The 16,292-nt window shown below is 32.8% G+C and overlaps 1 protein-coding gene across 1 annotated transcript in view; it reads right to left on the bottom strand.

Moving 5' to 3' along the window:
- Position 1: 1 nt before the first annotated feature.
- LOC141457918 (pyrokinin-1 receptor-like) overlaps positions 2-16,292 on the bottom strand; it is a 136,203-nt gene continuing 119,912 nt past the window's right edge. The window contains exons 5-6 of the mRNA XM_074135319.1: positions 7,176-7,396; positions 2-5,130 (exon numbers count right to left, since the gene is read on the bottom strand). Of these exons, the coding sequence (XP_073991420.1) occupies positions 4,879-5,130; positions 7,176-7,396 (473 nt within the window). The 3' untranslated portion in view covers positions 2-4,878. The remainder of the gene's footprint in view (positions 5,131-7,175; positions 7,397-16,292) is intronic.

Raw genomic sequence — 16,292 nt, 5'->3', positions numbered from 1 at the left:
ATTAAAAACGAAACAAAAAATTCACTTTAATAATTATGTACATAAAAATACTGGAAATTATTGATATAAAGTTACCAACAAAAAAGGTTATTTAAAAACCAAACAATAGATTTCGAACATCGCTTACATCTTTTAACTTACAATAATTTGGTTTTCGACTTATTGGAATAAGGAAACTTGAAAAATTTTAAACATACAACAGTAACCATTTTGATATAGAAATATTTGTTTCTTTCTTCCACTAAGAGATGTACACTGAAGGGAATTTTATTTGTATGTTTCATTACCGATAAACATTACTTCTTTCAATTAATAACAAATTTGAATAATAAATCTTGATATTATCTTAAAAACATTTAAAATGTTTTGAAATTTGAATTTAATTCTTTCTAAAAACATTTAGATTTTTAAAGTTAAATATACAAGTATTTACATGGTATATACAAATTTTAGTATGTATAATGAAAAAAATAAAATAAATAAAATGAGATCATTACTTAATAATTAATTACTAGAATGATTAGCATTAAATATAAAATATATAAAGTACATGGAATTGAAATAACAATATTACCTTACAGACAGATGATTTTAGTTTAGAAAATATTTTATTTCGAGAGGGAAAACATTTCACATGCATTATTATTTTGGGGAAATATGTTTCTTGAAAGAAAATACTTTAAAGTTATTAATATTCTTAACTTTTTTTTTCTTTCTTTAATCGCATATTTTCTCCTCATACAAAATTTTGTAGAGACTAAATTCTAAATTCAATACGAATTAGCGTTAGCCAGATTATAACGAACGATTGAAGATTTAGATAAGAATTGTGATGAATTCGTATTTAGTTGTTGAGAGAGGAAGGAGCTGTGATGATAGCAATGACTCCTCAGCCCATTATCTCTGTATCCTATCTGGCGTTGTAGAACAGAGGTGGAGTGGTGGGTTTTGAAAGAACATCGGAAACGGTGGAGATCTCGAGCTGACTGCCGTCAGGCTAAAGAGAAATTCTTGGCCTATCAAAAACGGCTATAGTTGGTTTTAGCAGGTCCCGGATTCGCCAGTTGGTTCAGGCGGTTGAGTGGACATGCGAATTTAGCGTATCATCTTTTTCAAATGCGGTCTTACCCAGTCGCCAATTTGCGCTGGCTGTGGTGAGTCCAGTGAGACTGTGCGGCACTTTGTAGAGGAGTGTCCAGTTTATTCTAAAACTAGATTTCTCGTCTTTGGAAGGTCAAATGCCTCTCTCTACCGGAGATTGTAGCATCTGGTAATCTTTACCAGAACTTTCTAGGTTTATCCAGTGCACTGGGCGATTGAGTCGCCATGCTCCCTGGTGTCCTGTTACTACTTTATTAGTTTATTGTATTGACATCTGGCAAACTTTAGCCGGATTTATTTGTTCTTGAAGCCTCGGTATCTATCTTGTGGTGGGCGAGGAACAATGGTCATTTTGGATTGCCTGCGTTCCTTCCCCTTTTTGGTGGAACCACCCTTCTAATAACAATCTAATCTAATCTAGTTGTTGAGAGTTTTTTTTTTTTGTTAAATCAACACAAATTTGTTTGGGTTAAACTTCAATCGTAGTCGGACCCGCGACTAATTTAGTCGTAATAATTAAAAATTAGTTAGGACTAAATTTTGTACAACAATGTGCTTCATCTTCTTTCTAATTCTTCACAAATAAATCAGTACAAAGAAAAAAAATCAGAAATAGCATTAACATATTAATGGTTAAAGTGTTAACAATTAATTCAGTCTTTCTTTTATTATTTTTTTAACTGCTTGCTTAAAAAAAAACATTAATCTGTTAAAGTAAAACAAAAGATTCCTCCTCAATCAAAGTACGTTTTGTTTAAATCAGAATAGAATAGAATTTATTTATATTCAAAGTTTATTTTAAATGGTTAAAGTGTATAACTTTATCATTTCTAATAATATGTCTGCTGGCTTAAATTAAAACAACTTCACTTGAAAAGTAAAAATAAACAATCAAAAAAATCCTTGCTCCAAATTGATTTGTAACATGGCCAAAGAAAAATTAAAATCATTAAGGTGCTTTCAATAAGTTTCTTATCACTAGAAACAGTAAAGAATAGTGATAATTTTAAGAACTATGTACAAGCGTGAACAATTATTTGACAAAGAAAAATTAAATTCAGTCTTTCAATTTAAACCTCTCCCGTACTTTACTTTTATGATTACGTATTAAAAATAAATAATACTTAATCCATTTATATTTGCAGCAAAAAAGAAAATTCTATAATTAAATATAGATTTAGATTTGTTGAAAGGGAAAAAAGAGTTAGTAAGAGATTTAATCTTGTTCCAGTAAGCCACTCACAGAGTTCGCTTTAAGAGCATGTTATCGATCATCTTTTGAGAGATAACGATTGGAAATTTTGTGAGAAAATACTCGTTTCTTCAAGAAAAAGTGAAGAATAAGAAGGGAATTTAGTGTGCATTGCTCGGGAAGAATCTAAGCGGGTTAAGACAAATTTAGAACACAATGGACTTGAATATATCTGATACTGCTAGTTTAAATAAAAAAATGGATTTCTTAATAAGCATTAAAAAAATCTCTTGAAGAAGCTAGTCCTACAATAAGAAGAGTTTTTGCAGATTTTGGGAATTTTGAAGGAGCCCGTATTCCAAGACAACTCAGAGAAAGCTTCAGAATGGGATCTTAGCTTGTGGAAATGAATTTATCTTTTGCTAGAACTGTTTTAAGTCATGGTTATCTTTGGCTTGCTGAGAGTGAATCAAAGGAGTAACTGAAAGTACAGTCGACTCTCGATAAATCGAAATTCATGGGACTACAAGAAAAATTCGAATTATCGAGACTTCGAATTATCAAGAAGGGAAAAAAAAGTTCGAATTATTAAGAGTTTTTATTATGTATATACATATGTATGTACATACGTATATTGAAAATACGTATGAGCTTACCTAAGTTTTAGACATATAGCTTCAAATAAAAAAGTAAAAATAATGAAAACGACAAAAAAAATTACTTATGTATTAACCATTCAATAAATAATAATATACATATGTAGCTAATTAAGAAAATGAAGAACAGTTTTTTGTTACAATGTGGCTTGACTTAGAATTGTAGAAAGCGTTGACGGTGGAATATTGAAAGTTTTGGCGATATCTTTTTGTTTCGAACCACTTTTCACGGCCACGATAATGTTTTCTTTGTCGGACACAGTAAGGGAGACGTACTTCCCATCGTGACAAACTAAGAAAGAGAATTGGAAAGTTAAACTGGGTTCGAAGGAGGGAAACATTTCGCACGAAATGGACAATAAGCGGAAAATGAGAAGTAAACATTACTAGGGAAAATTCGAATTATAAAGAGGGGAAGCGGCCTCGTTCGAATTATAGAGCCTTCTCTCCCCCTGTTGTTAAGAAAAGGATTTCGAGTTATCGAGCGTATCTAAATACACTGCATTTTTTCGATTTACCGAAGTTAGCAGCTGTAGAGTTTGAATTATCGAAAAATTCGAATTATCGAGAGTCGACTGTACTACGCAAGTAACCAAGAATAACTTGATATGAGTACATACGGAAAACTTTTGATTGCTTACGCTCTTTAGAGAAGGAATCTAAACAATGTTGGATAAACTGCATTGAACTGAAAAGGGACTCTAAGAAAAGAAAGTAAGGAAACTCTTTTTTTTCCTAAAAAAAACAGAGTTTCATATCAGGACTAAGAACTTTTTACCTTGCCCTCAGTAAAAGGGAAGAAAAATACCTTATTTTGGAGACATTCAGTGATGAACTGATACTGCTTAAATGGAACAGATAAAAGGGACGAACCATCAATTAAGGAAGAAAGAGTTAAATGCTTAGGAAGCCCAAAAAGAGAAAGTGCAATAAGAGAACATCGATATAAGAAGAAGAGCGATAGCATCAATAAATGATGAAGGAATTTACGATTCTGGGTGGGTTTGCTGCATATTTTGTAAAAACTATATTCATGGTACAACCAAAGAAGACAACCGGCACTTAAAGAAAGAAAACGTTTTAATGCAAAGGACTTTTCAAACTTCTAAAATATTATTCACAAATTTATGTCACTCAGATCTTTCTATCAATGGGGGATTAATCTGTGATAAATTTCACATTTAAATTAATTATAGAAATTATTTTAGTTTAATTATTTCCATAAGCAATAAATACCTTGAAAATTTGTAGATGCCAGCTTGAATTAAGTTATTTCATGAGTTTAGTTCTATGCAAAAAACGTATCTAAAGAAGTCCTCAAAAATTGTAGAAGAGACCTTACTTTGCCTTTTTTTTATTCTAAATTACTTTGAGTAAAAAATTTTTTGCAAAATTATTATCGGTTTCTTAAGCTGTAAAACTTTTTAATCAGGGCTAAAAGAGATTTCCTTTTTTTTAAAAAAAAATCTTTAAAATATACTGTAACGTTTTGTAAATATTTACAATTAACTTTATATTTAAATAAACAATTATTTCAATAGGATGAAAAAAATAAATGCTAATTTCAGTCGAGATATTTACTTATTGTGCCGAGCTTTCGACCTAGGGACTAGGTCATCTTCAGGGCTTATTGTCTAAGTGATATTTTCACGTGGTTATTGTTGAGTTAGTGCATCCTCAGTCTTGCCTGCTTATGAACTGTAGGCATTTATCTTTTCATCTTGTTGAAATAATGAATCAGTCACCAAAAATAATGGACAATACTACAAAATTATATAGATACTCCTTTTCTCTTTATGGGAGGAAAAATATTTAATAACTTGGATTTATCACAGTTAATGTATCAATATGAACAACCGGTTCAACTTGATCAATAGCCGAAGTAGAATACCGTTTATTAGTATGCCATATTTCATCCGGAGCTAGACGTCACCTAGAATTCAACTGTCCCATGTAATTAGCCAGTTCTGGACCGGTGTATTCGGCTTCGTCTACATCCTGTAGGCTGGAGTTGCTGATTGTAGCCGGCTTGTTCGCTAATCTTAGTCGACGTACTTCACTGGGAACTCGATGTGGCCCAGAACCAACCGTGGTCTGGTGTCCACCACGAGATAACATACTGTATGTCCAACGTGGTTTACCGGAACGACCTCTACCGCCACACATTTGACTCAGAGTACACTGTCAACAAAAATTTTGATTCTATACTTATCATAAAATTTATACATTTATTGCTACACAAATTAAATAAAGCTTTGTAATGCGATAATTATGTTCAGAATAAAATGATGGTCAACATATAGATTCCTCAAAAGTAGGTTTTCATGTTTTCTTTTTTAAGGACTGTCAATGGAGCCATACCAACAAGGTCTAAAAGATCGGATCCTTTATCCTTCTAAGGCTGGAAACATAGTGGAGCGGCGGGCAAAGCGGCGATGATAGCTACTTCAGATCAAAGAGAGCGACGAGCAGCGAGCACAGATTCGCATGCACATAGTGACGAGCTTAGTCGCGTTCTCCTTTTGACAAAACAAGATGGAGGAAATAATTTTATATGAAAATTCTTCGTTGAAACTTTGGTATTTGCAGCAGCTTAGTAGTAGGAGCTGCAGTGTACATGGCATAAATTAAGTCTAAAAATGAACTTGGTGAATTTCATCACTTGTACCAACACCTTCGGGAGCATCCTGGCAAGTTTCATGCGTATTTTCGAATGTCTAGATCAACATTTGATTACATACTAGCCCAGTGTAACCCCATTAATCAAAATCAAATTTTATTGTTTTTGAATAATACAACTCACAACAAAAGTTAGGTACAATATAGAAAAATTAACTAAATACAAATCTGTGTAACCCCATTAATCCTAGCAGTTACTTTAAGGTTAGAAAAGAATAAATAAAAACAAAATAGAAATATATGTATGCAGATAAAAAGAAATTAGTCAATTAAAAAAAAAAATAATTTTATTAAATCACTTTATTATTACTAATAATTATTAAATCAGTCGTAAATTAATGTTATTCAGCTGAAAAACTGGAGTAGTACGACGCTACAGAAGGATTGGAGAATTCGTTCTGATCAGAAGTATTAGGACGTGAAAATGTAATTTAATTTTGCCTAGTATTTAGATGAAAGTTAGCATTAAGGGATTGAGAACCAAATTAAATGGAGCAAAAATTACCTGAATTCTCCATTAACTACTAATTGTTAATTAATTTTAACGATTAATTATTAATTGTTAAAAACTGTTGTAGCTTCGCAAATATTATGGTCCCACAGAGGTTTCTTTAAACAAACTAAACCAATAAATGTATCAATATCCATAACCTATGAGCAATAACCTTTACAAATTGAGCGCGATGAGAGCGAAGAAATCAAACATGTCATAACGCTTTGCTCCACTCTTTATAGATAGCGTTGCTCTATCTTCGCTTTGCTCGCCACTATGCGCGGTCCCATTTGTTTACTTGTGTTTGATTTCGCCGCTTTGCTCTTCGCTATCATCGCCGCTTTGCTCGCCGCTCCACTATGTTTCCAGCCTTACGTATCAACAGAAGACTTCTTATTCGCTTCTGATAACGTTGCAGTGGAAAAGAAAGCAACTCAACTAGATTTTATGTAAAAGTAGAAAAATAGCTTCTTATGAAAAACTCTTACATTTGTATGCTCTAAATAATTGTAATTCAGAGAAATAAAAGATAGATCTAAACCGTTTTCTATTGTTTGAGTTGGCGACCTTAACTTCCCTAGTTATTTTAACGGTAATAAGCAGAGCCTGTTAAGTTTCTTTTCCTTAAGAACTAGAAGAAAAAGAAGGAGAGAATGCCCTGTGCTAGAAAAAGAGTAAAAGTAGCGATGGCAAGGAGTTTAACTAAGCTAACAAGTTTATAGATTCTAGCTAGCTAGCTGCTGTTAGCAAGACTGATCGCTAGCCAAGTAGCAATTTTGTAAGAAATATAGAAAATAATGATTAAGTGAAGATAACAACAAAGCTGGATTTCTACCAAGATTGTTCTTCAATAAACTGATAAGACGTTCCTTATCAATATCAAGTACTTCTAGCACATTTAAAAATAAATTTCAGTAGTAATGTTGAAAGCGATTGAAATAATTCAAATTAAACAAGTAACTAACAATTAAGCTTTGCTTTTTGAAGTCTAAAGTTTTCTTAAGGGTACTTAAAAAAAACATCTATTTCTAAACTTAAACTTAATTAAACATACCTTAAAAGCATCTCTGAATTTAAGCGACATAATATTGTAGAGTACAGGATTGACGGTTGTTGATACATAGTATAGAACTCCTGAGATATGTGTTAAAATCGTGTAGGCATTCACCAGTAATGAACTGTGCTTATCACTGCCAACATTCAAACCATAGATAGCCAGCAAACGTTGTGCATGGAATGGAGCCCAACAGATAAAAAATGCAACAACCACAGCAACTGAAAAAAAAGAAGTGCAAAATGATTAAAATTTAAAAATATATAATAACCGAATTACCTGGGCAATCCTAAACAGATAACAGTATTTCAAGATAATATTAAGCCTTCCAAAACATCAGGACACGGTCTGGAAATAGGTTTTTCTAAGCATTTATGTAAAAGGCAAAAGAAAGTTCAGCAATTAATCCATTTTGGTTGAAATATACATGAATACTAGGACTGAAATTTACGAGCTTTAAGTCCATATTGACAAAGTTTCTGCGACTCTTCATGCATAAAGTTCAAAAACCATGGCAAATTTACTTGGAGTAAGATTTCTTAATGAAACATTGAATTTAAAGAATATTATTTATTAAAGTGTTGAAGTATGCTTCGTAAACCTCATGCATGACTTGGGTAAGAAAGTCAGAAAAATAAAAGGGAGGGTTATTAAGAAAGAAAGATTAAGAATAGACAGAAAAGAGATTTCGTTGACGAAAGTTTTGATACTGAAAGCATTTTAAAATATGAAAAACTTACGATAATATTTAATGAAAGACAATTTCTTGTTCGAAAAGTAACTGAAAATAAGACAATGTTAAAATATCATTACTGTACTCTTCTGAACTGAATGAACCTAGAAAAATTTCAAATTATGGTCAACCTTGCAGTAGGTTACATTTAGATAAACATATGACTGCTGTAATACACTAAATTACAAAGTGTTCAAGAATGTTATTCAAGAAAAGTAAGTAAACGTTAATAGAATAATTAAGCTATTTTACTAAAAAGCACAATAAAAATAAACAGTAGACCTCATGAGAACCTTAAACTAGGCAAGACAGCTCTAAATACTGTTACAGTGTACACTAATGTATTTAGAGAGAAAAAGACTAGAAGCCGGCATAGATCTTCTGTAGTGGAAATTTTTTAATGATATAGTTTAGTATAATAAAGTAAAAAAAGTGGTGTGAACACTTACACCACGTTCTTTCAGTGTTATTTAAGTTCAAACTCGTAACTTTTCTTCACACTCCAAATATTGAAATCATATTAAATCCTAAATAACATCATACAGTTAATAAAACTGTTTATAACACTGATATCTTATATAGGAGAAACTTACCCCAAACATCTACATAAGAAATTGCCCCAAAACGAAAGTTAATCAATTTAATAAAAAACCCACCCTCAAAACACACTCACACACCAAAAAACAACACTTTTAAATATTCAAAGAACCTTAAAACAAATATTTCCTGTGAAAATACAGAAATTGAAAATCTACTCGAATAAAAAGTAGCAGTAGAAGAAATACCATTACAAATAAACAAAGTTGCTGGTTTCCCCGCTAGATGTCGCATAAAGTCCAAATGACAAACCAGAAAATAAGCAATAGTTACATGTACTGCCGCTAGATTGTGTTCAAATGCATATTTGGAGAATAAGAGCAGGGACTTTTTAAGAACTTAAAACCAGAAATATATTGAACTTTTTATGAATGATACAAGTTTACCTGATGCAATTAATAACTTGTACAATTAATACTAATAATAAAAAACATTTATTATTTAAATAAATAATATTTAACTTGGGTTTCAAATGATTTAGAACTTTGGTTATCTATTTGTTTGTGATTGTGTTTTTAAAAATTCGTCCCCACAATTGCGACATCTCTTGAGTAATTTAATCACTAAAAAGGAATTTTACTCAAAACTTTACTCATTAAATCATTAATAATTTTCTGGTGAGCAGAATATCCATGGAAAGTAATAAGTGATCTTAAAAATCGACCTGATGATTTTAATACTGACAGAACATACTTATAAAACACTAGAGATTCCCAATAAATTTCTAATTTTTACTAGATCCCTTTAGAGAGAAACGAACATTTTGTACAATCAGGGCCTTCACTATACCGTTCAGTCACATTTTTTCGTTATAGGCTCTGGAGAGGCTACTTTTAAGTTACATAGAGTCACATTTCTTGACATACATAGAGACCTTCCCAGTATTTTCTGGAACTAAACGCTGACATTGCTGGACCTGCAATCCAGGAGATTAAGTCATTGTTAAACCAGGATTAAGATACCACCAAAACACTCGTAGAATTCCAGATAAGAAATAAAATTGTCGCATAAAGCCCAAATGATGAATCAGAAAATAAACAATAGTTACTTGTACTGCCGCTAGATCGTGTTCAAATGCATGTTTGGAGCTCAATTATCAGCTGGTTTTACCACATGTAATTTAATGTTGATAATTTTGTTTTAAAATTTTATTAGGAAAATGGTATAAAGTTAGATCATCGAGTATTTGTTCATAAAACATAGATTTTCACGAAAATATCAAGCTTTTATTTATTTATTTATTTATTTTTAAATCATAGAATAATAAAGAAATAATACTACTTTTATAGATTTCATTCATGAACACTATTGTCCCTCCACAACACCAACCCCCAAACCCCCTCCGTTACCTTCAGTTTTGTATGTCAACATGTCATGACATGTCGATACGTTACCCTTTTTTTTTTTATTAAATCGCCCTCCCAATGTTTTAAAAAATGTAACTTTTTTTTTATTTTCCAAAATTATGAATACATCCATTATAGGTATCTGTGTCAAGGGTCAGATCAGAATGGTACTTGTCCACAGTTCTAGGGAAACAAAGATACTATCTTTATTTATTTAATTGAACCAAATTTAGTTCTGGTTGTATTGTTTGATCACTTAAACCATATTCATTCATTTTGTGTTTTTGTGAACGAACCAGTTTTCAGAATCAGTCGTATAAATTGTTTATAAAGTGCTACTAAGGCCCCAGATTAAAAATTAAAATACAATTTGATGTGCACACTCACTTGACTTTTTCTTGGTACTATTCTGCAAGTTCTAACTTGCAAACTTTTTTTTTTTTCAAACTCTGAACGTTTACGTAATTCATGTAACTTTCTTATCATTTTAGAAGGAATCTATCCACCCTTCTTACAATATTATTCTAAATCGAATTCTTCAGAACTTTTTCTAGTAATAATTGTAGATTTATGAGTTCGTAAATACTTCACAAAGTTTAACTACAGTTCAATTAATTTACTTTTTTATTTAAATTTTCTTGTTTATATTAAATACTTATTAGTTGATTGCTTTTTACTATAAATATTAAAAAATTCATGCAATACCATTATTTGTTATGTTTATTTGAATAGTAGTAACTGATTGTAAATAATCACAATTTATTGTAAAAAAAATCATGTATAACACAAGTAACGTACAGTATAGGATATCATGTTATACAGGGTTACCAACTCGAGGAAAATTAATTAAAATACAAAAAATACTCATTGACACAAAGAGGAAGATAGACTAAGTAGCAAAAAACGCACTTTGTTGGACTTAAAGGGACCTCAAAATAAAAATTTGGATGCGATCGCAATACTTCTTCTTTTGTAGTATAGTATGAGGAAGTAGTAATAGCGTATTCATGATAAGCAGAATACGAGGTTCGTTTGAAAAGTCCGTGCAAAATCAGAGAGATAGCACCATTGGCGCGTATCGAGGTTATGTTTAGTTAGTAGCATCTCTTGGAAGAACACACGCCAAGTTTCAGCCAGATCGGTCTATTTCTTTGTGTTTGGCATTCGTTTGAATCGAGGAAGTCGAGTGATTTTCAAAAAATGGACGAAAAAGAATTTCGTGTGTTGATTAAACACTACTTTATGAAAGGCAAAACGCCTCAGGAGACTAAAGAGAAGCTTGATAAACATTATGGTGACTCTGCACCTTCGATTAGAACAGTTTATAAGTGGTTTCAAAATTTTCGGAGTGGCCATAAGGGCACAAGTGACGCTGAACGTTCTGGACGCCCTGTTGAGGTTACTACTCCAGAAATCATTGATAAAACCCATGATATGGTGATGGATGACAGAAGAGTGAAGGTGCGTGAGATTGCTAGTGCTGTGGGCATTTCGAATGAACGGGTACATAATATTTTGCATCAACATTTGGACATGACAAAGCTATCCTCAAGATGGGTGCCGCGATTGCTCACGCTTGACCAAAAACGAAATCGTGTGAAGTGTTGCAAGGACGGTTTGCAGCTGTTCTAGAAGAATCCGCAGGACTTTAAGCGTCGTTTCGTCACTGTGGATGAAACATGGATACATCACTACACTCCTGAGACCAAAGAACAATCTAAACAATGGGTTACCAAGGGGGAATCTGCGCCAAAAAAGGCGAAGACCGTACCTTCGGCCGGAAAGATTATGGCGACCCCCTTTTGGGATTCGCAAGGAATAATCCTCATCGACTATCTGGAAAAGGGTAAAACTATTACAGGTGTATATTATTCATCGTTGTTGGACCGTTTGAAAACTGAGCTGCAAGACAAACGCCCACGATTGGCCCACAAAAAAATCCTTTTCTATCACGACAACGCACCAGCTCACACCTCAGCAGTTGTGGTCGCAAAATTAATGGAAATAGGGTTCCAACTCGTTTCACATCCCCCCTATACTCCAGACTTGGCTCCCTCGGACTACTATTTGTTCCCCAATATGAAGAAATGGCTGGCGGGAAAAAGATTTTATTCAAACGAGGATGTGATTGCAGAAACGAATGGCTATTTTTCAGACTTGGACAAATCCTATTATTCGGAAGGGATCAACAAACTAGAGCAGCGTTGGACGAAGTGTATAAGCCTAAAAGGAGACTATGTTGAAAAATAAAAAAGGTTTACCCCAAAAAATTAAGTAGTTTTTATTTTTGCACGGACTTTTCAAACGACCCTCGTATATATACAACTATTTACATACAAACTTACAACTAATGGATGGATCAGTACTCTATATTCCTGCCATCCTTATAGCTTAACCCAAATTAAAATCACGTAATCCTTCTCTAATCATTTTCTTCCATTCATTCTAATCGGCTATAACTTTTAAATACATTCATATTTCTTAGCTCAGATTTAAGCAGATTTAAGTTGGTGGAGAATATTATGTCTTCCTAGCAAAATGGTGCATCTAAATTACCAGTGTATGTCGTCATACGTGGACGTATCATTATTATATGTTTGAAATCCTCCTCCTCCTCACTGCAATCAACGCAAAGAGGAGAGAGGACCTTTTTGTTGATCCTGTGAAGATACGATCCACACACCGCGTGGTTCGCTCTCAGCCTGCTTATTGTCTCGTAACAACCCATTTATTCAGTGACAGTCCCCTTAAACCATGGTTGTCTAGGTAACTGATCTACACATAGTTTTATAAAATCTCCCTTCATTACCATTACTGTTAATCTGTCTTGGCCATTTTTGTAGTGCAAAAAAAAAAAAAAAAAAATAACAGAATTTAGCCATAATCTTACTTCCTTCTAGATTAATGAATCAGCCGCCAAAAACTACGAACAATACTCTACGAAGATGGTGGAAATTATCTTGCAAGACAATGAATGACTGAGATACCTGGGCTGGCTATTGTCGCGAAGAACAGTAATCTTGGAGACAGATTTAGTCCAGGAATTACACTCCCAGTAAGATAAGGAAAACTTATCTCTTTCCCCTTTTTTTGTACCTTAAAAGGGAAGTAGATTTTAAGAATGGAAAGTAAAGTTCCTTAATTGAAAACACGGAAGCTTAATTATTTATATTTCCTTGTTTCTACTTTAAAATGGAAATCTAATTCTCTATCTCAATTCTACTGCAAGAGAATTTCCACAAAGCAAAAACTTGTAAGTTCTCTTTAGAACTCTGTGGTGGAAAACTTATTCAACATTCTTGCATTTAGTGCAATTTGTTTTCTAGTTGAACTTATTTTTTGGGCAAATAATTACAGCATTCCGCAGCTTCCTTTGCTGGCAAAAATCTGTCAATAATTTTTTAAAAAAGTTTTATAAAGTGAATAGAGGAAAGAAATTTAAAACATTGATGACGAGGATATCTCCACTACAGGAAGAGGAAGTTAGTGTAATCGATAGCGTTTTGAGCTGCTCCTGAATTCGAAAAAGTTTTTTATTTATATAAAATAGTTTGGCAAGTATGTTATTTGTGGGTGAACAGCGTGACTCAGAAAAAAAAAAAAAAAAAAAAAAAAAAAAACGAAAAGGGGTCCTGTAGAGTTCAGACAACCGGAAATCGATTTTTTTCGTTTTCTAGAGAGAAAATTTCTCAAAAATAGCTGCGTATAAAAGATTTTTGGTATAACTTTCTAGGCTGACGTAACTTGGGAAATTTTATTACATAAATTGGGGTAAAAGAAAGTCATGAGGGGGTTTCTCAGCGAATATCTAATTATTTTTATATTCATTTATTATCATGTTAGCAATGACTATTTGAAAAAAAAAAAAAAGTAACAGCTATTTCCCTTCGATACACTTAATTAAATCTACCATTTTCATTTGCAAAATTTCCCTAGGAAAAACTATTTTAGAGCTTTTTCAGAGGAGTTTCCGGTAAAATTAATTAACAACTGTTTGCCCTCATGTTAATTAGGTTTGCCTTTCAGCGTGTAACAAAGTTGCGTATTTCAAATTCTAGCAACACGTGATTTAGCTGGTTTGAAGTGTAAACAATTAATAAGGAAAACTATTAATTAAAACCGGAAATGCTAATAAATTGGATGGTAAGATGATAAGAGAACTTAGCGTTTTTACTGCAATAAAAGAAAATAAAAAAAGTATACGTAATAAATAGCGCATCCTTTAATGAAAAGTGTATCTAGATCAGAGGTTGCCAAAATGGTCTATATAGACTCCCAGGGGTCTATTTAATAAATAAAACTGTGGCTATGTCATGGACACGGCCGTGTGTTGTGCGTGAATACGTTTACGTAACGGAGTTACTTATGTCCCAATGGATTGTTGACAAACGTCGTAGTGAAACGTGCACTAGCTGCTGCCGAATGTGTCTTCATTATCGACGATCAAACACAATCTATGCCTATACAGTCCGTTGTCGATGTAGAAGCGATTTCATCATCCACTTGCATAATTTCAACCGCCCCAGCTGCAGATGTACTGGACACCGTCGTTGATCCGCTCGGCCGCATTCATTCTTTTATGTTCCCGGCACAGCTTGACTCGGTCATATGGTGTTTTATTATTACCATTCGATTGTTCTTGAGAAGCCCTTTCCAAGGTTTTGGCTTTTCGACACTTATAGGCCGACATTATATATTTTTGATAATATTTTTTTATTCTAACACCTTATTATATTCACTGTCACTATTTTACACTAATGTTTTATATACAATCGATAGATTATGACGACAGCTGACGATTAAAACTTAAACGAACATCGTAGCTTCTCCGAGTCAAAAGTTATAATTGCAAATCTCGATACGCAGCAAAATGATCTCAAAATGGCGGCGCTTCCTCCTCCACCGCGCGCGATGCGTCACAGTCCTCGTTTATCGTAATGGATTCTTTTGATCCATTGGTCCAGCTATCCAGTGGTCTAATTTAATTTTGGATGTAGACGATAGATTCGAAACTATAATGCCAAACTGTATCCCCCGATTTTGTTATCATTAGGTTTTTTGGATTGCCTCCATATGATAGCAAATTTAAAGACGTATTCACGTCAAAAGTAGAGGGTCGATCTGAGCCAGGAAGTCGATTGGGGGTCGAAGGAAAAACAATTTCGAACCCAATATAGAGAACCTTGCAAAGAAACACCAGGGCACACCTATCTCATTAATTAAGAAGCAATACTGTAGTTACTTTACTTATTTATATTTACTTATTATTTAATGAATATTAGGGTATTTAAATTTCAACATTAAGATATTTTTCATATAACTATTTGTTACACAATGTAAAATTACTTTAATAAATATTTAAAATCATAAAATAAATGTACTAACACAGTACCTAATAGATAGTTTTATTTTTAATTAACTGAAAATTACTTTTATGGGAGGTTCGAAAAATTATATAGAGGTCGTCCATGATCAAAAATGTTTGGCGACCCCTGCGTCTAGATAATTCATACGTTACAACCCCAACAGTGTAAAGTTTGAATTTAATTGGCCCTTTAACAGTATACTGGAAGGCTCGATCAATATTAGAAATATGGTACATCAACCGTCGTACAAAACACAGCTCGCGTTATCCCTTAATAAGGAAAAAGATATTGCCAAAAATCTAGCGAGTGAAAAACTCACGGTAATTTTAACTTACTGAAAAAAATTTAATTAGATAAAATTTTAAAATTGATTGTGTCCGGAATCCGGAATTTATTCCGCAGTGCTGGATATCTTTGATTGCACGTTTATTGTATCCCAGATCTGTTTCGGACTTACATTCATGTTCAGAGGTAGATTAATCTGATGATGTAGATATTGACTTCACTACATATTTCTTTTTCTTTACAAAGAAAATCATGTAATATAAGTTCCATAAAAGTCACATGGTAAGGTTTGGCACCAGATTTGTGAAGGGCTAAGAGAATAGCAGAGAATCGTATAAAAGCAGTTTTTAAAGTAAATTTAGTGTTCAACAAGAAAGGGAATATTGAAATATGCAAGAGATAAGAAGTGCAAAAGAACAAAGTAGAACAGCATCTTTTGAACCAACTTAATGAAAAAAACATTCAAGATTAATAAACTAGGTATCTTCAATATTAGGGTTTTGTGTTCTCTGCGCCATCACTGGCTACGCCTCAGCCAATAAAATACAAGTCCAACAATCGAATTCCTCATAGATTAAAGTTGCCAATTATTAAGTTTTACAATTTTTAATTAATTCCATGGATTGAAGTCAATCAAGAAGAGATTTTATGAAGTAAAAAAAAGAAACTACTTTAGGGCTATCAAACTGTTAATCTGCCCTTTTTAACTAAACTGCCCTAAGATCGTAATACTTACTCTTACGCTAAATAAACTTCTTCTTTTTTTTTTTAATAATTTATTTAGTTACAA

The sequence above is a fragment of the Rhodnius prolixus genome, unplaced genomic scaffold (genome assembly GCF_049639745.1).
Source record: "Rhodnius prolixus isolate KJV_2025 unplaced genomic scaffold, Rpr scaffold_5, whole genome shotgun sequence".
NCBI lineage: Eukaryota > Metazoa > Arthropoda > Insecta > Hemiptera > Reduviidae > Rhodnius > Rhodnius prolixus.
Note: the sequence above shows the minus strand (reverse complement) of the source record. Positions and strands in the feature narration are given on the sequence as shown.